This window comes from Glycine soja, chromosome 18 (assembly GCF_004193775.1).
Source record: "Glycine soja cultivar W05 chromosome 18, ASM419377v2, whole genome shotgun sequence".
NCBI lineage: Eukaryota > Viridiplantae > Streptophyta > Magnoliopsida > Fabales > Fabaceae > Glycine > Glycine soja.
The window spans coordinates 5,291,923-5,315,671 of record NC_041019.1 but is presented as its reverse complement, the minus strand read 5'-3'; the positions used below and the strand labels follow the sequence as shown (position 1 = coordinate 5,315,671).

At 34.2% G+C, this 23,749-nt stretch overlaps 3 protein-coding genes across 3 annotated transcripts; 1 reads left to right on the top strand and 2 right to left on the bottom strand.

Annotated features, from left to right (window-relative positions):
• On the top strand, positions 1-5,591 carry LOC114394868 (LRR repeats and ubiquitin-like domain-containing protein At2g30105). Its single transcript, XM_028356540.1, has 10 exons — positions 1-331; positions 433-527; positions 1,164-1,319; positions 2,775-2,885; positions 3,106-3,206; positions 3,590-3,727; positions 4,085-4,133; positions 4,251-4,316; positions 4,867-4,986; positions 5,150-5,591. The coding sequence occupies exons 1-10, from the start codon at positions 151-153 to the stop codon at positions 5,258-5,260; spliced, it is 1,128 nt and encodes a 375-aa protein (XP_028212341.1). The 5' UTR covers positions 1-150; the 3' UTR covers positions 5,261-5,591.
• A 1,026-nt stretch (positions 5,592-6,617) lies between these two features.
• On the bottom strand, positions 6,618-13,663 carry LOC114396178 (ubiquitin-activating enzyme E1 1-like). Its single transcript, XM_028358078.1, has 7 exons — positions 13,408-13,663; positions 12,724-13,169; positions 11,872-12,089; positions 10,560-11,354; positions 8,117-8,985; positions 7,575-8,007; positions 6,618-7,372 (listed from the first exon to the last, which is right to left on the bottom strand). Exons 2-7 carry the CDS (start codon positions 13,151-13,153, stop codon positions 6,776-6,778), a joined length of 3,342 nt encoding a protein of 1,113 aa, XP_028213879.1. The 5' UTR covers positions 13,154-13,169; positions 13,408-13,663; the 3' UTR covers positions 6,618-6,775.
• Positions 13,664-19,393: 5,730 nt separating this feature from the next.
• Positions 19,394-23,749, bottom strand: LOC114395425. Its single transcript, XM_028357204.1, has 3 exons — positions 23,267-23,749; positions 21,261-22,353; positions 19,394-19,924 (listed from the first exon to the last, which is right to left on the bottom strand). Exons 1-3 carry the CDS (start codon positions 23,623-23,625, stop codon positions 19,634-19,636), a joined length of 1,743 nt encoding a protein of 580 aa, XP_028213005.1. The 5' UTR covers positions 23,626-23,749; the 3' UTR covers positions 19,394-19,633.

Below are 23,749 nucleotides of genomic sequence, written 5' to 3'. Positions count from 1 at the left end.
TTCAGAATCTATTTTAGAATCCTTCGAAGTCGAACACAAGATATAAGATCGTGTGTAAAATTGTGATGTTCTTCCTTTCCTAGTAAATGGTATTGGCCTTTCTCCTGCGACGCACTCATAACAGGATTCGCATCAATAGAAAAAATTGAAATGGAAGCAAATAGTGGAGCAAGCGAACCCAATCCGAATGCAACCATAACCATAAACGTGAAGTTCAGTGGCGTCTCTATACCCATCTCAATCTCACCCAACTCAACCATCAAAGACCTCAAGTCCCTTCTTTTACCTTCCACCAATGTCCTCCCTCGTGGCCAAAAACTCATCTTCAAAGGTTTCACCTTTTTCTCTCTCTCTTTCTCATTATCATTCAGCACTCATAAGAAAGAAACCCCTTTTGTTCATTCTTGTTGAAATCAATGAATTATCTAACAGGAAAGGTTTTGGAAGACCCCATGACTTTGACTGCATCCAAATTGACTAATGGATCCAAACTCATGCTTGTGGCTTCCCAATGTTTATATCAAGGGGTATTGTATTTGATTATATTCACCTCTCTCTAATCTGGAGTGTTAATTGATTTTTTTAATTTATCTATTTTGCTGTGGAGATAGTGTTCATTGTTTTTTTTTCTCTGAAAAATTTAGAATTTAGATACACCAACATAACAATATAAAGTTTTTTTTTTAATTATCATCCAATCATAGATTGTTAGCTTTTGCAATAACTACTTTGGAAGTTATATATAGGGTGATCTCTAATTGGTTGATGTAAAAATCTTTACACTTATAATGGCAGTGCATAAAAATTAAGTTCAAAATTTTAAGCAAAAATAAATTCAACTATATCATGGCATGATAGGTCGTAAACTATGCTGTATGGTTTCATCATTAAGTTAAATTGTGGCTTTGTGATTATGGGGTAAACAGGGAAAATGTTAACACAATTGCCTTGCCTAGCTGGTTGTGAACAAACTAGATGGACCTTTTCATATGGGAGATGAATGGGGCTAGTTAGAATGGTTACACAATCAGAACAGTTTGATGGGGTTTATCGAGCTTCTCGTTGAAAATAAAATTTATGAACATATATGTGGTGGTAGAGTTTGCCTTTTGTTTATATGGCAATCAGAAAAATGCAGCTTGAATTCAAATTTCTTTGTATAGGATGGTCCTGTCTCGAAGAAAGCTCAGGTTGTTCCCAAATCGAGGAAAGATGGTCACTCAGGCTCTAGCAACGACATGAAGAAAATTCCTGTTAAGAATCGGATGGAACGGTGGAAAGCAACAGGAGTTGTGGCATTGTCTGAATGCAACTTGGAGGTAATAAACAGTTCATAGTTTTATCATATATCCTACTAGATAGATTCTTAGGTTTGATGTCAAGTAGAAATTGAGAGATGAGGAACAAGCTAAATTTACTTAATGGCATGATTTTGAAGATTTTTGGATTGAGATCCTAGTATGCAATTGCTAACAAAATGGTATGAAATTATCTTCTTTTATCCTTTTTTCCATGTCATATATGCTTCTGGAATGTATTTTGCAGTTCACATGTCAGGTACGTGTAGCGATTTAGGGTTCACTTATTTCAAAATATGGCATTGTTGGAGCCAGGCTATAACTTCATCTACAAAACAACCCATCAAAGTATTATAATTCATAGTAGATGTCTTTTTCCAGTATGAGAAAGTTCTTGGTGAAAGGGAAGTTTCCATTCCAAGGCTAAGACATGTCACAAGCCTTAGTTAGAGTTTTCGATGATGCTAACACAAAAAAAGTGAACTGAAGACCTTTGCATCAATGCTGTTTGATCCTACCAATTTATCTAACTGCCATTGGCTAATTCATAGTAGTTTCATTTGATTATGTATTAGGAGATTATTCGTGCTGTACAAGATGGATCACTGATTATTTTGGTTAAAATTAAGATATTTTTTTGTCTTTTTATCCCTCTAATTGTTTGTTGTCCAGACCGGAAGAACTTCATCCAGTTACGGCCATGTGTTAGATCTCTTTTGTCCATTATTTTAACTACAAAATATCTTATTGATCACACAATAATTTACCACAAATCATACAGGAAAAAGGATTACCATACCTTTCCTCCCTGAAGGCAATTGACAGAATAAATCACAGATATCATGTTCATATATGGGCTCTCAATCTTACACCAGATATCTATTGAGCTCAATATGCTTTATAAGCAAATAATTGGAGTTCCAAGTATTACTCAAGTTAGTCATTTTAATTTAGGCATAGAGCTACAAAGCATCATAGAACTGCTAGAAGCTACATTTGCAATTTTGCTTGTCATACATAATATATTGTTATTAACTGTCTAATACCCTTGTTCTAGTAGAATGATAGATTCCAGTATCACTGTTCATTTCAGTCTTGTAGTAAAACCTAACATAACTCTAAGCAACAGAGTGAGGCTGTGAGCCAACAAGAACATGTGGGCTATGAATCAAGGAATTCTAACAGCTCAAGTTCTAGGTTGTAAATAGAATTTAACTCACTGTAGAAATTATTCATGAAAGGCCAATAATAATGTTGACTAGTCCTTTAGAGTTAACCATAACCTACTGTGGTTATTCCTGATAAGTTGCTCTGCACCTTAGTGAATCTAGAAAGGAGAGGAACTATTAAAACAGCCAATAAGGAAATGGAAAACCAGGGAAAATAAAATCAAATTTCCTTTTTATGAAATTTAATTGATTTCAATTGTTGTATGAATTTTCTTCTCATTTTCCCTAGAAATTTCAATTTAAATAGGCCATACCTGATGAAGTGTGGGTTTGTGGATCTTCTGCAAGAGTTCTAGATTGCAACAAAAATTCAATTAAAAATATCCCCAACGAAATTGCGCGTCTTACCAGTCTAGAGGTAAGCTGAACTTCTCTCTCCCTGTCCGTAGTTTTTTTTAATACTATTACGGTAACGAGGTTTGAATCTAGAAGACTAGAACCTTATGCAAATTACCCAAACCTCCAACCACTTGGCCTGCCGAAGTGGGTATCTCTCTCTATATTTAGTTTCTGCTACACTCAGATGTTTTTGTTGGGAGCAATATATAACTCTGCTTGTTATTTTCAAAACACTGCAGAAACTATTCATCAATGCAAATGAGATAGTGGATGAATCAATTAGGTGGGAAGGACTAACAACTCTGAAGTACCTAACTGTATTATCATTGAACCATAACAAGTGAGTAGATGTTATCATTTACAATTTCAATGTGTTCCTGCTTGGCTTTACTTGCATCAAACAAAAAACAAATATATGCAAATATTCCACAAACTATGGATTTTTGTTTGTCGATCCAAACCTTCATAATTTGCAATAGCTGGTTGCCTGGTCCCCTGCCTAGAGGTTGCTTGCAATGTGTCTTTAACTACTACCAAGTTACCTTCAGCTATTCTGGTTTTATGTTATTTTTGTTCATTTTGTTAAATTCTTAGTATATTTGTAAGTATGACTTCAGATTTTTTTCTAACCTTGGCTGCTAGATCTTTATGTTTCAAGTTGATCCAGATTTTTGTTTCTTGTTTCTTAATGTAATTTGCTTATTTAACATGACTTCTCTGCAGTTTAACTACTTTGTCGTCTGCTCTTGGATCTCTTACCTCCTTAAGGGAGCTGCATGTTTCCAATAATAAATTGAGTGGCCTTCCTAATGAAATAGGACATCTGACACAATTAGAAGTTTTGCGAGCCAACAACAATAGGTATTATTTAAACCTCTGTACTTGATTAAGAATGGATATTTTTTTGTAACTAATGCAATTGCAAGTTTGGTGAAATCAGTAAAACTGTGTTTAATCATTGTCCTGCACTTGACATGTTTATTTGGTTCATCTATTTGATTTATAGGTGCTTGTGTACATGTTGCAATTTTAGGAATGAAAAATATAAATTCTTATTTTCTGGGTTATATTTTGGATGTATGGATATTTACTTATATACTACTTCCTCATAAAATACTCAACCACCCCTCTCCCCTGCTGTCAAACCTCCTCCTCAAATCCCTAAGTAAATAGAAAATATTAAAGAAATTAATTGATTGATGTGTCTCTTTTTCTCAGGATAAGTATCGTTAGTGACTCTACTGGGAATTGCCACTCTCTTGTTGAGGTACAGTTGTTAGTCTTCTATCCTCTTTCTTATCTTTATATTCCTTTTTCAGAAGGTACTATCCTATAGAAAATGTATAAACTCTTAGTATACTTACCAAATTTTCTTGTGGCCCAGGTTGATTTCTCCTCAAATTTTCTGTCAGAATTGCCAGAGACATTTAGTAGTTTGAGCAATTTGAAGGTATCCCTTTTAATTATTTTAGAAGTTCTTCTCTCCTTCATAGGCATGTAATAAATTTGAATGTAGATGGTAGAGAATAAGAACGAAAACATGCCTAACTTGAGTTAATTTTTCAAGTACCTGGGAATTTTGCACACACAAGAAGGTTTAGTGGGGTGTGAATTCAAGTACAGCATTAGCACCCACGATTTTCCCATTAGATGGGAGATGCATGCAGTGTTACTAATGGCAGATGGCAGAAGGCCAAAATTCTGCCATATAAACATACTATTGCACTTTATGGTGCCACCATGGTGGACTTCCCTTCATAAATTGCCTATGGCGGTTGGCAAAAAATTCCACCACATCATTCCGCCATGGACGCTATTTAACAACACTGGATACATCTAATTTTGGCATAGCAACCATAGAGTTATCTGTAATTAACTATATGTAATATGTAAAATATATCAGTCTTCCCTACTTGGTTACTCATATCTCAGTAAAAATTGATATGGTACCTGTCCTAACTTTTCCTACTTTTTACTCCACCTTTGTGTCATCTATGCAGGCATTGTATCTTGGTAACAATGGGATGAAATCTCTTCCATCTAAGCTATTCAAGACTTGTCTTCAACTCTCCACATTGGATCTCCACAATACAGAAATAACAATTGATCTCCTTCGCCAGGTATGCACTTTTATATTTTTGCATTGTCTTTCAACCACAAATAATTATTTCATTATTTCATTTCAACAGAAGATTTATCATAGTTATGTCAATTCAATTGAGCACGTAAGGCCTGAGAAAGAAACAGTTAAGTGACAGCAAAAAATGCATGATTTTCTTGCAGTTTGAAGGGTGGGACAATTTTGATGAGCGCCGGCGCTCAAAGCATCAAAAACAAATTGATTTCCGGGTTGGAGTTTCTAGAGATTTTGATGAAGGTGCCGATAAAAACTAATAGAAATGATTTGTTATAAGCAATGCAGTTCAGATAGTCTTCATTAAGTTCATGTCCAAACTTGATGGCAATTGCTTATCTTAACCCTCTGGTGGCAAAATGCAAATAGGAAATTTGTGATAGGGTGTTGTTTTATTGAGATTTTCTATAAGTGACTAATAAATACTAAAAAATGTTTGAGTACCCCTTAAAAGTTGTATTATTATTATTTTTTAATTAGGAATAGTGTCTCATTCTTTCAGCTATTACATGCCCTGTGTCTGTGGTAGGTATGATAAGGATGTTGCAGGTATTTTGGCTTTCAATCCATGGATATGATGTCTGGTGTGAAGGTTGGCATCTCAAAATATAGCTATAAGAAGTGTTATTGTTTCATCTAATGGGGGTCTGTTGGAAAAAAAAATTAATCAAGAAAACTTCCGTGGCCCAATTTTATGAAAACAGAAATTATCATTGAATTAAAAAATAACTTATATTATTTCATTTTCGGCCCGAAAAGATGAAATGATAGTATTACTAATTTCTTGAAAATGAACAATATTTGAAAATAATTTTTCAAATTTCATAATAAAGGAATATTACATTTTCAAATTCACATATTTGAATTTGAATGAGTCCCTGAAAGTGAAACGAACACTCCAATATTTGAAAATTAGAGAATCGTAAGAGATAATCAATGATAGATCTATAACAAATTTTACCCGTAGTTCAGCTCCTTTACAAGCTACACTCATTCTCTATCACTAACATTGAAGTCACCCTTGCATATTTCACTAGTATTTTAACGAATACACAGCTTATATTTACATAATTTATAATAAAAACTTTTTTCGAAATATAAAATTATAATTTAGATTTACAATAAATAAAAAAGATAAATAAATAATTATTGAAATAAATTTAAAATATAATTCATATATTAAAAACTTTTTATTTATAAATTTTATTTATTTAAAAGTAAATATGTATTCTGTTCAATGCATAAACTATTCTTGTGTCTTCTAAGGAATAATTTCCAGTCTTAATACGCATTCAATGACTAATTTAAAAATTAAACATACTTAAAGAGCAAATTGTACTAGTCAACTATTTACTTTGCGCCACATGAAGGGAAAATCACAAACAAACCCCAACCTGTTGCTAGACAAACGATGCATTTCAACAATCATAACACTTTCTAATCTAATACCCTTTCCCTTACATGAGAATTGGTATTAACCCTGGCCAACACAAAACGTAGCGACCTAAAAATGAGAAATAAACGAAGGATCACACGCAGCAGTGACAAATATGAAATTTGACACGAGCAATGGAAAAACATATAACACGAGGAACCAAAGAGCAATGGCAAAAATAATAACACGAGGAACCAAAGTTGCTTTTTCAATTCATATATGAAATTTGACATAATGTTGCCTTTGTGTATCAATTATGAATATGAAGCATGAGAGTCAAACATGCTGTCGTTTTTCACCTAAGTCTCAAACACACCTCTATCAAGATGAAAGCAACCTACTAACGGAAATAAATGGATATCTGCGGGATGTCGATGTCATTATCCTCATCATCCTCGCATGCCACAACAACGTCCAAATGGCGACGGTACGCAAGAATTTCAAACTTGGCTACTTCCCTTGCCAGATCTGCAACCTTTTTGTCCATTCGATCTTTATGCCGAGGGAACATGCTATTATAGAGCAGGCAACTCCCACAAGAAATACTGTAAGCATTCAAGCCCTTTGCCTTCAGCCACTCTAGAAGTTCCCTGAGGGTAGGATTGTCTCCGAGAATCCATCTATCCCAAACCGTCCAACTCATATCTTGATGCTTGATAATTTTCGGTGGAACTGGTTCAGCCATTGAAAAGAGAGGCAGTGCCAAGTTAGCAAATGTGTTTCTGTAGTCTTCAACTTTGTGCCCTCCATCCAAAACTTTGTACAGCTCCAGGCAGACAAGACCAGTCGCCATGGCAGTCGAGGTTGCAATTGCAGGAATGATCCGTCCAGCAATAAACTTGGCTTTAAGCTTGTCAACCTCAGGAATGCTGTAATTGCGGGCCCTCATGTTGGCAAGCCCAGCAATCACATCCATATGGTAGTTTGTGTCATCATCCTGCAGTGCAATAGCAAAATGGCAATTTTCAATTAATGAAAACCAACCCACAACTAAGCATATACAAAACTTAACCTCAACCAATCCAAAATTATCAAAAATACATTATTGACAAGATCACAAATGTTTTATTAAGAGAGTGAAACTAGAAAAAGCATTACAGTAAAAATTCAGTTAGAAATGAAACAAAGGAAACACGGACCTTCTCAAATTGAATTGGTTTCATCATGAACACTGGTGGAAGATTTGCCCGGCACCTCTCTAACTTGATTACTAGATCATTAATAACCGCTGCATCATCTATAGAAGCTGTAGAGAGACTGGTGGCCTTCTCATCTGTCACTATTTTCACATCTTTCTTAGGCTGAAAGTCAGGTACTATCACCCTATCAACAGCTTCAGCCATCTTCCTAGGGTTCTTACCCCAGTCAGGGATTGGGATACCAAATGTTTCTGCCCGTAAAATAGAAGCTGACGACACAAAATTTAGATGACCCAAATCAGAGGCTGAGAATTGTAGTGGACGAGGGAATCTTTTTGGTGCAGACCAGAAAGGAGCTCCAGTACTAGTTGCAGCATCTTCAGGAAAAGTATAGATCAACTGCTTCACCCGGTTAACAAAATAATCCTCAAACCTGTGGAAAAATAAATGTTTATGAATGAAGGACACAAAAACTAATATGCTCACACAACATTAATACAAGAATGAACAGAGCCTAGCATATACTATCAAAGGCCACATACTTTAGCCGAGCCCAAGTGATACAATCTTCAAAAGTTTCACACTTCTCCTGGTCTAGGCACTCAAGAACACGCTCCAAGTTATCCCTTGCTTGAGCATCACCAGCATTTTTCATTGCATTAGTATATTCACTTGGGTTAGACAAATATGCATTTACTTCAGCTGGAGTTTTCTCAAGCAAACCCTCAAACTCAGATCGCGCCCATGTCAAGCAATGGTCAATGTTGTGTGGAAATGAGTGTACAGTACACATTGGTGCCTGCTTCTCAGGTGGATCTCTTGATGCACCATAGTTTTCTGTCAGGTGGGGAATTACCATCTGCGTATTGCATTTGGCTCCCAGAGTTCCAGACTCAAGAAGAGGCTTTTGGAAATACAAGCATCTCTGATCAACATATAGTCTTGCATTAACATTGTCCAGTGCATTTACAACGACACTCAAGTTTTCCCAGAAGGTATCATTAAACACATTCTCAGTTTCAGTACCAACTCGATTTTGTAGAGCTTCAATATTAAAACTAGGATTTATAGCTGCAGCAGCTGAAGCAGCAACTGTGGACTTGGCCTGTCCAATATTCCAATCACGGAAAAGGAACTGTCTGCTTAGGTTACTCTTCTCTATCACATCATCATCAGTAATAGTGAGCTTCCCCTGACTTCCACAAGAAACTCCCATGAGAGCAAGATTTTTCAAAAATTCACATCCCAAAGCACCAGATCCAACAACAAACACTTTAGAATCCTCTAATTTCTTCTGTAATTTCTGTCCAAATACTGAAATCTGTGCATCATAACGACCATTTACTGGTCTGAAATCATTTGGGTCCACTGGCTCTGAAGGCAGTGACTCCACAGAGTCAAAGTAGAAGAACTGCAGAGGAAAACAAGTTAAAACCATAATAAATATCAAAGACGAGAAGCATTAGGGCCTGCTTTTTTCTATTTTTAAAAATTGTTCTGTTTTTTTTTAAATAAAAACATTTGATGGGCAGTTTCTTAAAACTGTTTTAAAAGTAATACCTCCTTTCTTCAGTTTTTAAAATAAAAAATCCAGAACATCTACAAGTTGTTTTGCTTTTCTGTCAAATTAGTTTTCGTAGCTGTTTTACATAAATAATTATAAAAAGAAAACACAATCAAACACCCTTTTACGTTCGAAAACAATTCTCATTAAAGAGGCACCTGACAAAACTTGACTTAACATCAATTTCAGAGAAAATAAACAAATATTTACCAATAATCTACTTCATTCCTATACACTAAGCAAACAATATATGATATGACCATTATATTGCGACTGTTGAGTAAGATGTCACACCACGCACTACTTCAAAAAAAAGATAAAATGTCATGGGTTTTAAACCGGCCAGTGTCATTTATTTATTTTTATTCTCTAATTTTGGCCTGTGTATCTAACTTACCTCTAGTCTTGCATTTGATTGGATCTGCACTCACATTATCATGTTTCTAGAATTGTCAAGGTGGGTGGAGAGATACTAACCCAACACCTTCTAATGCACAAAAAGAGGGTATATGATCACAGAAATCTTCCTAAAAAACAAATGGGCTATGGCTAGAGGGTGATCATCAGTGCAGGGATTGTTGCTTGATTTTGCTGTTTGATTGTTGAAGATTATGATTAGAAGCTATGAATTTTAAGCAGAGTACTTTCCTAAGTTTTGAATGTGTGTGTGAATCAGAAATTATTTGTATTTTATCAGCTATCTTTGACATGGCAGCACTATACTTTGGGGTGGGTGCCTCCCCACGTGACATCACTGGTTAAATCTAGGAATCAATGCATGATCATTTACAAAACAAAAGCACACGTTTTCCAGGGAAAGCTCACCTATGCTATTAATATTATCGTGTGTTCTATAGGCAACACATGCCTCTAGGTATTGGTCACTTTCTGTTGTTTAAGAAATGTACTGGGGAGAATAAAATTCAATAATCAGGTGGGGGAAGGAAAGGTGGTGCTACAAAGCTTCCACTGTGGCAGCACTGTGGCAGCACTTGTTATTGGTCTATTGTAGGCAGCCTTTACATTGCTTTTGCAAGAGGCTGATTCACAAATTGAACCTATGACCTCCCAGTCACATGGAGGTAACTCCAACCAAATGGCATAAGTACACTACAAATACAGAACCAATATCAAATCATAGTCCAAACTCCAGATAATTTGTAAGAAGCATGTTCAACACAGCTCATGCTAAACCAATGAGTAAGGAGTTGTCATTTTCAAAAACTAGACTGGATAACTAAAATAATACTACAAAACAAACAATCAAATATCAACTGAAACAAACTGAACACACAATCAGCTAACTACGTAAAAGGGAAAGCAATTTCATCAAAAGATATTACATCTAAGTTTTGGTTTCACTTACACAATACCACATTTCAAAACTCAAAAATGATGAGCCACTAAAAAAAAAAGCTTACCTGAAAAAGTGGGTAAAACTTCCCAGAGCATGCTTTGACAACCTCTTGTCCAACAATTCCACCAAACATGGCAGCCATAGGATTCAATACTGCCCTAGAACCAAAGGCAAAGTATCGCAAAAGTTTTGGATTTATGTCTTCTAATTTCCCATCCCTTAAGCTGTCATTAATATGACTAGCAACAGATATAAGCTTCTGTGCATCATCCTCTGAACCAGCAACAGGGAAGCGACCTAACTCAGAAATGAATTTATCCAAAGCCTGGAATGCTAAGTGAAGGAGAGGTGGGCGATCAAACTTCGAAAAATCACTCAGAAGAAAATCACCAGGATCAGTGATTGCTTCCTTGAGTGGCTTAAAGTTCAATACCTTTGGTTGTTTGACCTGCGTCACAATACCACCTTTCTCATACGTACCATAATTTGTGGTGTCTTCTTCAAGAGTAAAAGAGTATGCTCTAGCATCTTTAATCTTTCTTGGCTTTCCATCATTCAATTCTTTCATACCATGAACTTCAGAGAATACAACAAGATCTCCATCCTGAAACTCAAGCCTCTCATCATCAACACAGGATACTAGAGCAGGGTTGTCATTGCTTATGGATGCAATAATGCCAGTATGGGGTTCTTCACCATCCACATCAACAACAGTAAACTCAGGCCCAAAATCACAGAACACAGAACCAAAAAGGCCTCTAACTTCAGTTTTAATAAAGGCAATAGGAGGCTGATGACTGTGGCAGTAATCATTGAACTCAAAGGCTTTCTCAAGACTGATATCAGTAAAAACAACAGCCTACAAAATAGTAAACAAAAAACTGTAAATATATAATCAAAATAAACTTGGATACAAATGCATTTATGGTTGGAAATAAGGAGACAAGAATCCAAATTTCATTACACCATCACAAACAAAAATGAAAAAATCTTAGCAATATATTACTTCAGAATTATATTACAGATCAAACAAGGACACATTTATGCAAAGGGGCAAGAAACAGAACATGTAGAATGACAAGTCTATCACTGATTAATTTACAAGTAAAAATTTATATAAGAAAAATGCTATACAGCAATAATTACTATCACTAGTGACCTCATTTGCAGCAGCTACATAGCTATTTCAAAACCTAGGGATATAAGAATTAAATAATTAACAAATACTTTCTGTTATGACAGAAGTGAAGTGACTAGTACTTACTAGTTACTGACAAAGAATGACATAGCAGCCCTAAATATAAATACATTGTAAGAGAAAATAACATGAAATTCATTTTAAAAGGAAGGGAAGATTAGACAGAGGAATTAGGTACTTGGAAATTGGAAAGGTGTTCTTTAGTCAGCTGAGTAGTCAAGCTTTGTACAATCACTGCATTGTTGAGCTCCTGCAGCTTACTAACAGAAGCTGCTGCCCTGTTTTTACCAACATCATTCTCTGAAAACACAAAGTTACTGGATAGATCCCACAGCTCCACAGTCCCCTCATCATGCAAGGTCACTGACTTGACACCAGCAAGAATGAGATTCTTAGCTGCAGACAGGAAGTAAACTTTATTAGAATTCAAAAACATGATTTAATATTATAGATTTAGCACTATCATCTTTAAAGCTTGAACCTAAATATCACAACCATAAAAAAAAAAAAAAAATTCAAGTCACCCAAAAGTAAGTTAAATAATCTCTTGATTAATTAGTCTAAATTACAGATGATAAAACTACAACCTAAGTTAACAACAAAAGATTTACAACTGTCAACTAGTAACCAAGGTTTCAAAAAAAGTCTACAAATCAAGGTTTTTGGAGTGATATCAAGGAATGCAACAAAACTGCTGCATGTTATAACTTATAACCTTGCTGGTAATCATTTCCACTGAAATGCATCATTATGAACAACAAACTACAAGTTTACAAACGGTGGCAGCGAGCTAATAACAAAATCACAAAATCAACCGACACATATCCCATTACCTATCAAATGATCGGCATTCTTTTGCAAGAAGCATCAAGCAGAAAGCTCCAACTCCAATAAAACTAACATTTAACAGAATTTTACCAACAAACAAGGCATCATCACAAATCGGATCGACTGAAATACAATCTCAATTCAAAAAACACCAAAGCAGCAAAAAAACATTCAACAAAAGCCAAGTGTCACAAGATTTTACCAATCTCAACGCCAAGACCCTGCATCCCGGAGACGAGAACGTTGGAACCAAAGAGCCTCCGCATGGTCTCTCGCCCATACACGGCGAGTTGCCGACTGTGGAGATCCTCATCGATGTCCGGCTGGTTCGATTCACCCAAAGCCATATCCGACGCTCCCTCACTCGCGTTTCCGCTGTTGCTGTTGTTGTTGTTGAAGCTCTGGTCGGTGCTTTCGTAGTTCTTCACCGTAGAATCGGCGGTTCTGGCAGCGGCGATCCGATTCTTCTTGAGAGAACTGCTGCTGCTGCTGCTGTTGTTGCTGTTGTTATTGTTGTTATTGTTGTTGTTGTTGTTGTTGTTGTTGTTGTTGTTGCTGTTGTTGTTGTCGTTGTTGTTGTGAGTCTCTTCTTCTGCAACCAGTCCTTCGCAAGGTCTCTTAGTTGGAAGCATATAGTGCAGTAGTGAGCTGCGACGAAACGCGATCGTGAGCACAAGAACAAAAGCAATCAAGATGAAGAACCAACAATTAACGTCTCGATCGCGAAGAGGATCGAAGTCAAAAGAAGCGATATACAAAAATCGCGAAAAGAGTAACGGAACAACGACGATGCAAAACCCTAACCCTAGCTCACGCAGCATGAGCGTGATTATAGTTAATGTTCAGAGAGAAGGAATGAAGATGAACGAAGAGAGAAGCAACGTACCGATTGGAACTTGGGTGAGAGGGAATCAAGAGAAATGGAACCTCTGATTGGATGCTGAGAATCGGAGAGAAAGTGTTTTCGTTTGGTTTTGTTATTGGATTTTGGGGGTTTTATTGGGTTTAGAGGGAGGGGTATTTATGGATTTGCAATGCTCATGCTAGTATTCTAGGGTTTCGTTTTCGAGTGAGGACAGGACAGCTGCTACTACCATTTTTTCTCTCCCAAAGAGAGAAGAGGACACAGTGAGAAGCGTGCAGCGAAAGATAAAAGTCAGAGACAGACTGAGAAGGAGTGCGTGCGTGACACGTCGTCGTTTTCGCGTGCACTTTGATATCAATCGACGACGCTCGCGTTGGGTTATACCGCGCGTACCGTGCTCCAACGGGCACCGGATTTAGTTGGGGGAAAAGAAAAATCTAGAACAAACTAGAACTAGAAGTAATGGAAAATGAAAATAGTTTAGTAGTTATGTCATTACGTGTTCTTACATTTTACTCCCTCCTATTCGTAATAATCGCCCTTAAATAAAATTATCTTAAAATAATTATTTTTTCTTTATTATAACATTAATCAATTTTTTTATTTATATTTTTTATAACATTAATGATAAAAATTATAAAAACAAAAAATAAATTAGTAATAAAAAAATTAATTTTATAAAATTATTATTTATTTATTAATTTTTGTAAAATAATATTGGATGAAAATTACAATGAGACAAAGAGAAGAGAGTATTATTTCTTCTTCCTCTTCCCCAGAGTTGTTCTGTTTTGACAATAAGATTTCATGGACTTAATTAATAATAATGCGAGTAATTTATTTTTGGATAAAACTAAGGATTTTTTAGTGTTTCTTTATTGTTCTTCGATTAGAGTCTCCGATAATTTATAGTATAATAAATGTTTACATTAAATGTGAGGAGAAACTTTAACTTTAATTGAAAAACAATACTACTCCTCCTACAATAGAAGTATTTAAGACATCTAATTTTTGTCCTTAATTGATTTAATTATAATTATAATTAAAACAAAACTATGGTCAAATCGTGTGGTCCGAAGGCAGTGATCCATCCTGGCTCGGTAATTTGGGCACAATGAAGGAAAGACAAGTTGAGGATGATAAAGTGTTTTAAATTTTATAAATACATACATACATATATATATATATATATATATATATATATATATATATATATATATATATATATATATATATATATATTATAATTTTCCATAAAAATAATTATATTTTTTATGATTAATATTATAAGTCTTTAATATCTAACAGCATTATTATTAGATAGTGAAAAACATTAAATCTTTAGTTTTAGTTTTTATTAAGCCATTAGATCATTAACTTTAATAATTTGAATGGTTATTTTTGTAATTTGATTTATTTATAACTTGAGATTAGACAAATTAATGTTATGTTTATTTGTTTTTAATATTATGCACGTATCTTTTTAACGTTATATTTAAATTATTTAAGAACAAATTTTTATTATAATTATAATAATTATTTTAATTAATCTTTTATTGATTTATTATTATTAATTTTGTACATAAGTAAAGTGTGGGTAGTGGTGCAACTACCCCTTTCCCCTTCCGACAGTGGCAGTGACCATTGCTGAGTCTTTGGACTTGAAGGGAAACGGTGTCCAGTCATATTATTCTAGGGGGTGCAGAAGCAAAAATGAAGGTGCAGGAAATAAATGCCTGGATTTCTTTTTCATTGTCATACAAGTTAAGCCCATCAAGGGTCTGAATAGAAAAGCATACGGCGATGACTGATGACACTTGTGAAAAATCTATTCAAAATTTGTCCGTGCAAATAACAAGAGTGAAAAAAAAATAAAATCTTGCAGTTTCGTTTATTATTGATTTAATTTAATTACATTTTTCATCCCTTTAACTTAGGTTTTAAATTTCTTAAAGTTGATTAAGTTTTATAAGTAAAATTAGTGTCTAGTGATTTTTTTTACCAAAAAAAAATCTTAAATTACTATTTTTTTTATTCAAATAGCCATCTTTTGAATTATCTTGTTTTTGGTGTTTATAGTAAATTTAGGATATGAAGTGTTTTTAAAAATTCAGGAGTAAAATATTTAGTAGAAACTTCATAAATTTTGTCACATTTTATATTTGAAGAATTCTGCAAGATGTAAAATAATAATTTATGGATAAAAAAATGAGATTTTTAATGTCTTTGTAAGTTTTGAGTACTAGATAATTAATTGAGTTAATTTATAAATGTTTTGAGTATAAATGACAATACGAAGATTCTAGGAGGAAACATAGTCAAAGTAACAAAAATTAGCTTAACCAGACTCATATACCTTAAGATTATGAGTTTAATTCTCCTTCTCAATGTAAAATTTTTATTAATAAGTAATACCGAATTCAATTTATCTAAACTTTTTGTAAAAAAAAAAAAATCAAAATTTGACCAAATCATTTAATCTGACCGAGAATTGCTTATCAAATTGGTTCCGTCCACTGTCAAAACACATTTAATCTGACCAAATTATCGTTATTATACTTTGTAAATCATTATTTGGTTCAATGAAAAAGCTTTTTTTAAAAAAAATTACTCAAATTAAGATTTGATTTTGCTTCAAACAATTTAACAGTAATTTCGCTGAATATATTATTTATAATTTAGTAAATTATGCTCCTCTTTTTTTAAATTAAGATACTTAAACTACATTCTCATTGTCTCTTATTTAACAATATTATACTCATTTCCTTGAGAGATTAATGTGTTACAATTTATTCTATTTTAATGTAAACAAATTCCTTATAGTCAAATATTTTTGTCTTTTTATGCTCGAAATGATTAGGAATCGTTATTATGAATTGTAAGATTTCAGAAGATGAAATAAATATTTTGAGTAAAGTTTCAAAGCTAAGTCTTCAAAACGTATTTTCATCCATTGAAATTTTAAAAAAAAAATCATAGTATGTCACTCAAAATTAGTAGTCGTTGATATTAAATGTTAAAAGAAAAAGAAAAATAATTTACTCAGTAAAATAAAAAGACTCACTTAAATTAAAATAAATTAAAATGCTGCATATTTTAATTTCTCAATAAAGAGAAGTATAACTTTTTAAATGAAACGTTAATGAATGGACAATATAATTTAAATATACTTATATAAACTAAACTCAATTTGAACACCTCAAAATGTTTTTTTATATACACAATTTATAATGCAAATTATCTTCATGTCGAGCTTTTTGCAATCAGAGCTTGGAGCCTAGGATGCAGCATGCTTGAGAGAAAGTTAATTGCTCTCTATTATGTTAAATGAACTCACCTGAATTTGTCTGTTTCATCTCTTCATAAGTCACCATCTTTCAATAATTATAATATGGATGCATTTTACAAGATATTCAATGTTTTGCAGCTTTGAATAGAAGCTTCTATCTGCCTTACAGTTCACGAAGCTATTCAATGTAAATCAGCAGACTACATGATTAAGTAAGGTGGTATTATTTGAAATATTATCATATTTAGGACCTGTTTGAATACGAGTCACAAGTGTTTTTGAGAGCTTTTCTATTAGAAATATAAAACTTTTTTTAATAAAGAAACTCTCAAAAATATTTTTAACCTTATATCTAAATAGTACATATTTGAATTATAAGATTTAGTACATAGTTGAATTAGCTTATTCTAATAAAATATTTTTTTACAACTTCCTAAATTAGGTTTTTTTTTGGCAAAAAAGTTTTAGAAATGTCCAGGGCATATACTTTTCTAAACATAGACCTTGTAATCATAATGTACACTATTGACATTTATGATTGATGACTAAAAAAAAAAGAGAAAATGATTTAAAAATGAATCATGATAATTAAGTTTTTGTTGCTCTTACTCGTAGCTCCACCGGTTGTTTTATATAATATGCTAGCCTCTATTGTTTATCCTTTTTATTTTTCAAATTTAACTAACTCTCAACAAGTAATGTAATGTTTGAGCATTGAGACATTTAATTAAATGGGCATAATCCTTTTCAACGAGGCAACAACCTGTGTAATGTGACATCTCATGACTTAATCTGAAATTGTCTCATCAACATAAGTCATTCCAAACTTTTAGAGATAAAACTTGACTTGAAAACGTTGTTAATTGTTAATTTTGACTATTAGTAAGTGATTGTCATACAATTTAAGTTTTGTCCAGATTTAATCCAAAATAAATTTTAATTCAATAATTCTACACTTGAAAATTAGACCAAAGTTGATAAGGTTGTAATTTTGTCAGATTGTGATGACTAGTATTAATTAGTTAGGGATTGACAAATAACATGAGTTCTCTTCAGATCTAATCCAAAGTGAATTTTGATTCCATGGGACCATTTCAAGCAAATGCTTTTATTTGTTCTGTTAAAGATCTCAGAAGAATGCGAGATGCCTTGAACCACATGACATGTGTCAGAAGCGCATATGATTAAGAGAATGCATAATTATTAATTAATGTTAACTAAGAAGGTTTTTTTTTTTCTTTCTCAGTTTTAAACGTTACAGTATAACAATGTTGAGCTATGAAATTTTTTACAAAACTCAACCAGTTGGAAAAAATCAGTAAAAAAACAGTTGACTTTTCTTTTGGGTTAAATTAATTTTTTATCCTCTAATTTATTTTAATAGTTGATTTCATCCTCTAATTTTATTTAGATTCAATTTATCTTCTAATTTTTAAAATCAATTCAATTTGATATTATTATCTAAATTTGAGTGATCATATCGTTTAAATTTAGTCATATTATCTAAATATACATTTTGTGATGATTTAAGATTGTCAGGAAATAATTTTAAGCCATCCCAAATACAATTTCATAAAATCGTCGACCCAATTTAAAGGGCATGATCAAATTGAATTAACTTTAAAAATATTAAATATCAAAATTGAATTAACTTTAAAAATATTAAATATCAAAATAATTAGAGGATCAAATGAAACCTAAAAATAAAAAATAAAAAGTACTAGTAAACTAATTTAACCTTTTTTTTCAAATGAAATGAAATTTTATTCAAATAAAGCTATAAAGAATATAAATGAAATTTTATTCAAATGAAAACTTGAGTGGCATCACCACACTCTAATCATCCATTGATATATTAAATATGCGCAATTCTAAAAAGTTAATATTGTAATATTAGTTGGTGTAAAAAAAAAAATTCTTACCGGCCACCGTAAAGTTAGCAGTAAAAAAATAAATAAAGGAAAAAAAGGGGAATAAAGTGTTGTATTCCTTATTCGAGTGTCACATTCACATGCACCATGTGCTGCCTCCAGTACATAACATTACAATATGATATTTATGATTTATTTATACCTTAAACTTTTATATGATTTATTTATGAATTCCATCAAAAAGTGCCAAGATCAATTCTAGGCAGAACATCATTTTCTAACTATTATGCTTGAACTTGAACAAGCAAGTTCAGTTTATCCATATGTCCGATTATCTCATCTATCAAGATTGAGTTATACGATGACCTTATCAAATCAAAGGTCCTTGATGTGATCATTACTTTCCATGGAAAAGGCTGTCTCCATTATCATATGTAATAAATTCAAATAAATGCGATATACTAATAAATAGTTAAATACAGTTCCTCCATCTGGATATGACTTGAATATAATAGTTCATGATGAGATGTACGTGTGCTTGGTGCATTACTCTCTTCAATGTGCCAAGCATAGAGTGAAAATAGGTTACATCGATCTGATTCATAAACGATGACCAGGTTGGATATATCAAGAAAAATGGGGACATGGTATTTGACAGTTTCACAACTAAAGGAACATGATATCAAATGGGGCCCTTAGGATAGCAATGATACGAACAAAAGATCCTAGTAGCTTACAAATGATGTAATGTAGGCCCCTAAAATTGATTTTTATTATTTTATTATTCCTTACAGAATAATCCTAGTTTTCATAAGGTAATGTGGGTGCCACTCATAACCAAACAATCTGAAACGTATTGTGATATTTCCATCATTCAAGTTGACATCATAATAAGAGAAAAAATAGTAGATTCATGATGGTACAAATTGTCAAAAAGAAAAAGAAAAAGAAAAAGGAAAACTTTACACCTTTCATTACTGTTATAAAAGCATGGGGGACTCATGTTTTACGTATAAACTATGATATGAAGATCCCTTGAGAATGGGATCTTTCTTTGGTATCAAATCACTATCAACACAAAAGAAGTTTACCTATTGTAGTTGCTTGGTCGTAGCAATATGGCCAAAATTTCAGAAAAATGGGGGCGTTTTGAAGGGGTGTTGTTCCAACACTTTGTCATGAGAGACTTTAGAGTTTGAGGGCAGTCCTTGGGGATTTCAGGTCTTAGGCCACAAGCAGCAATGCCAACTGCTGCTTGAACTGGTGAAAATGCAGAATATGCTGCCTCACCGGTTACCATCTCCCAAATTACCATGCCAAAACTATAAACATTACTCATCCATGTCTCTGTCACACTCTCTGGATCACCAGCAATTATCTGTTTTCAAACAAACAAAAGGGCACAAAAAATTCATATACTATCTCACATTCATACAAAATATATAGTAAAATTCCTACACTATCAATCAGACAAAGCCAAGGTGCATGCACTTTTGTTAGAAAAACTTTCTGTGTTCCTATTGAAGCCTTGTTTCTATTTTCCTTTAGAATGTTAGGGAAAATAAAATTATAAGGATAATTAAATTAGTCCTGGTAAATTGTAAGCATTTTATTTTTTTGTTATTCTGTCATTTAAATTGTTTTTCCCTTTTCTCACTGAAAGAACAGTTTTACTCGATAGTTTTCATTCATTATTTTCTGCCTGAACACAAGGTATGAATCCATGCAGCCTACTTTATCAATTGGACAAAAATAAGTACAATAGGGGGACAGATCATGCTTAAGGATTAAGGTGTGTGGGCTCCATTTGAAATCAATTCAGGTATAATTAGCATCACACAGCACAATGCTGATTTGTCTAATGATATACAGTAGTGTTTAAACATAGGGATACATTATATAAAGTGAAAGCACAAAACAATTATCAAGACATGTTAGGCATGCTCAAACAATGATGCCAAGACAAGTGACATGAAATCTTATTTTCAATGTCTAGTTCTGCATTGCATTTTTTACATGCAATGGATCTAAACAACATCCACCAGGCAATAAAGCTAACAAAAATGTTACTCTAAGTTGCTTTGAAGTGGAACATATAGCAAGATAAATGAGTTCAAATACATTAGAATTTAGATTACACCATTAGTTTGAACAAGTGTAAATGGGAATAAAGTCATAAACAAAACCAGAGAGAGTGTGAGAAATAGAAAATTTAATATAACAATTTGATCCAACCTCAAACATTTTAAAGAAATGTTGTTATTAGACTGGTCAATATAAATCTTGTAGAGTTCCTAAAGGAATGATACTGAAGTATGATGGCTATATAAGCATTAATAAAAAAAATATTTCTTTGCTATGCTGGTTAGAATAAAATCTTATAAGCAAATCTTATAAGAGAATTATTTAGAAACAAATCCCTACATGGTAAAGCATGATTTGGAGCAGCAGCTTAAAAGCCTAAAATGTATTCCCAAATGCCATCTATTATATCTTTCTTAGATGTGATGCAGAGTCTAGGTCTTAAAGAAGTTAGGTCTTTAATTTTAATCTTCTATTGAAAGAAAACTTGAGGCGAGATATAGGGAATATGTATGTGAGATGCAATACCGAATTAAACAAGACTATGCAGCCTAATGGCCTGACATATTATTTTTCTACGTAATTTCAGCAATTGCTTTGCTAACTTGAAAAGAGTGTGATTAGGGGCAAACCTCTGGTGCGAGCCATCGATAACCATCAGTTTCATAATCTATTGCCTCTCTGACACTCTTGCAGGCAGTGACAATGCCCATATCACCCAAGCAAGCATTCCCATGCTTATCCAACAGAATCCTCTGCGTATTAAGATCTCCGTATGCAACACCGTGATCATTCATAAACTTGATCCCCTCAGCTACATCAGCTGCAATTCTTACAACATCCTTACTCGAAAGCTTCTTGTTCTTTAACATTAAGTCATGAACAGATCCACCTTCAACAAATTTTGTCACTGCACATAACCCATGGTTGTCATCTACACAAACACCACAAAACTGCATAATATTTCTATGCCCACAAGTCATCAGTGCCAGCAGATCTTTCCTGAGCTCAAACTCATAAGAGTTCCCTTTCTCACACCCTCTAAGCTTCTCAATGCCAACCCTTTTCCCCATGTACGTCCCCTTATACGAATTGGGCGCAATCTGTTCTACAAACTCAAGACTATCTGAGTTCAACAACCATTTTTCAATCTCATCCCCACCGGATTGAATAGTCTGCCACTCATCTATGACTACAAGAAAAGATGAACTAGGCAATGGCACACGAAGCTGAATATTTTGGCTTAAATTCTCAAATCCATTTCCACAATATGCATCCCCTCCATCTTCTTCAATCTCTCCAAGTCCTCTCCCCTTGGAGTTCTCCTCTTGACATCCACAAAGCCCAAAGGGCAGCTTCACGCCACCGGTTTTCAGCCTCTTCATGGCAATCTTGAGAGCGCTTTCAACCCGGGTCCTGACCAACTTATCTTGGCCACCCCCAGAAAGAACAAGAAGCAGCACAATCCCAAGGGTGAAACCTTTCTTCTCAAAGATCTGAATCTTCTTGCAGCAAATGGAGTAACCATCCAACGCACCCGACATCAAAGGCCACGAAATTGGGGAGTTGCAAGCAAATGTTAACTTGAACACAGACCCCTGAAGCTGGATCTCACCATCACACTCCTCTTGAATCAAAATAGCAGCCTGCTCGTCCTCTAAAGCTTGCTCCATCAGCTTCATGTGAAGAAACACATCCTTCACATCAAACCCCGCCTGAGAATAACTGCCAAATAAAAACAAATAAATAAATAAATAACACAAACTCTAGATATTGAAAAAAAAGAAAATCCATCACCGAAGTAAGTGATTTTCAAACACAACCAAAACAGTGTAACTGAATCCTCACATTAACATTCCCGAAAAACATTGTACGGTTCGAAACCAATCGGATCAATTTCCATGACACGTAGCAAAATTTTATTTAATCTTTTTCGTAAATTAAAAAACTTGGTAATTACATGTAACGTGGAGATTGACCATATAATATTTTCTCCGCATCCACATTCAGATTAGAACAGAGCTTCTAACACGGCAGAAGATAAACCCATTTCCCAAAGTAAAATACACAAAATAATAATAATAATAATAATAATAATAATAATTGTAGAGCTTCTAACTGAAGTGACCTTAAACACAACCAAACTAACATCAACACTCACATTCAGACTGGATCACCACCCAAGTTGAAAACTTTAGAGCTTCCAAATCAAAAGAAGCAAAACCAATTTCCCAAATGCAAAAACAAAAAGAACAATACTTAAATACACTCCTTGGATGTTTTTGGCATTGTTCTCCTATCAGAATTAGAGTTTGACCTCAGTGGTCTAAGTTGTTCTTTAATTCAAACCTTTATTGCACACATTAGCGAGATGAAACTCCAATTCTGGTAAGAAGATAGCACGGAAATCACCTATGTAATTGCATGTAATTTTTGTCAAAAAAAAAACGAGTAAACGCATCCCTGATGAACAGAGAGTGACCTTAAACACACAAAAAAAGTGCAACTGAATCTTCACTCTTCACATTGGCATTAATTCACATGATTCAGATTAAAAGAAGGCCCTTTTTATAAACCCATCAAAACTGAAACATCGCAACCGAAGCAAACACACGCAGACCCAGGTTGGGATCAGAACCTGAGAGGCAAGGAATCGTAGTGCTTGCGAATGTTGCAGACTAACTTCTCCGGGAGCTGGGAACCGGGGTAGAGGTGCGTGAGGTTGCGGAGGACGGTGGTCCACACGAGGCTGCGAGGCCCGTCGAGTTTGGAGGATTCGACGTTGATGGTGCTGTTGAGGGAGTTTTTGAGGGAAGCAATGGCTTCGGAGACGTTGCGCGTGAGTTTTTGAAGCTTCTTGTGGACGAGGGAAGAAGAAGAAGATGAAGAAGAGTCTCTGGGTGTTGTGTCCTGTTCGGGTCGCTGCATGAGAAGCGCGTGGTCCTCGTGGACGGTGGTGGTGGCGCGGCGCGACCAGCACTCCAACGCTGCGGCCATTGCAATGAGAGAGGATGATTCAGAAGAAGAATGGTGGTTCAAGTTTTGCAGTTGTTCTGACAGTGGCCATGTGTTTCTTCTGACACTACCAAATACGGAGATGCATGCTATTCCAGGATTTGCA

Excerpts from the sequence above, each read along its gene's own strand:
- LOC114396178 (XM_028358078.1), bottom strand. The coding sequence starts at position 13,153 with ATGCTTCCAACTAAGAGACCTTGCGAAGGACTGGTTGCAGAAGAAGAG. Across the intron at positions 12,090-12,723 it reads GGGTCTTGGCGTTGAGATTG|CTAAGAATCTCATTCTTGCT; the intron begins GTAAAATCTTGT and ends TCCTGTCTGCAG. Across the intron at positions 8,986-10,559 it reads AGTTTTACCCACTTTTTCAG|TTCTTCTACTTTGACTCTGT; the intron begins GTAAGCTTTTTT and ends TTTCCTCTGCAG.
- LOC114394868 (XM_028356540.1), top strand. The coding sequence starts at position 151 with ATGGAAGCAAATAGTGGAGCAAGCGAACCCAATCCGAATGCAACCATA. Across the intron at positions 4,134-4,250 it reads ATTGCCACTCTCTTGTTGAG|GTTGATTTCTCCTCAAATTT; the intron begins GTACAGTTGTTA and ends CTTGTGGCCCAG. Across the intron at positions 4,317-4,866 it reads GTAGTTTGAGCAATTTGAAG|GCATTGTATCTTGGTAACAA; the intron begins GTATCCCTTTTA and ends TCATCTATGCAG.
- LOC114395425 (XM_028357204.1), bottom strand. The coding sequence starts at position 23,625 with ATGGCCGCAGCGTTGGAGTGCTGGTCGCGCCGCGCCACCACCACCGTC. Across the intron at positions 22,354-23,266 it reads TACGATTCCTTGCCTCTCAG|TTATTCTCAGGCGGGGTTTG; the intron begins GTTCTGATCCCA and ends TTTATTTGGCAG. Across the intron at positions 19,925-21,260 it reads ATCGATGGCTCGCACCAGAG|ATAATTGCTGGTGATCCAGA; the intron begins GTTTGCCCCTAA and ends GTTTGAAAACAG.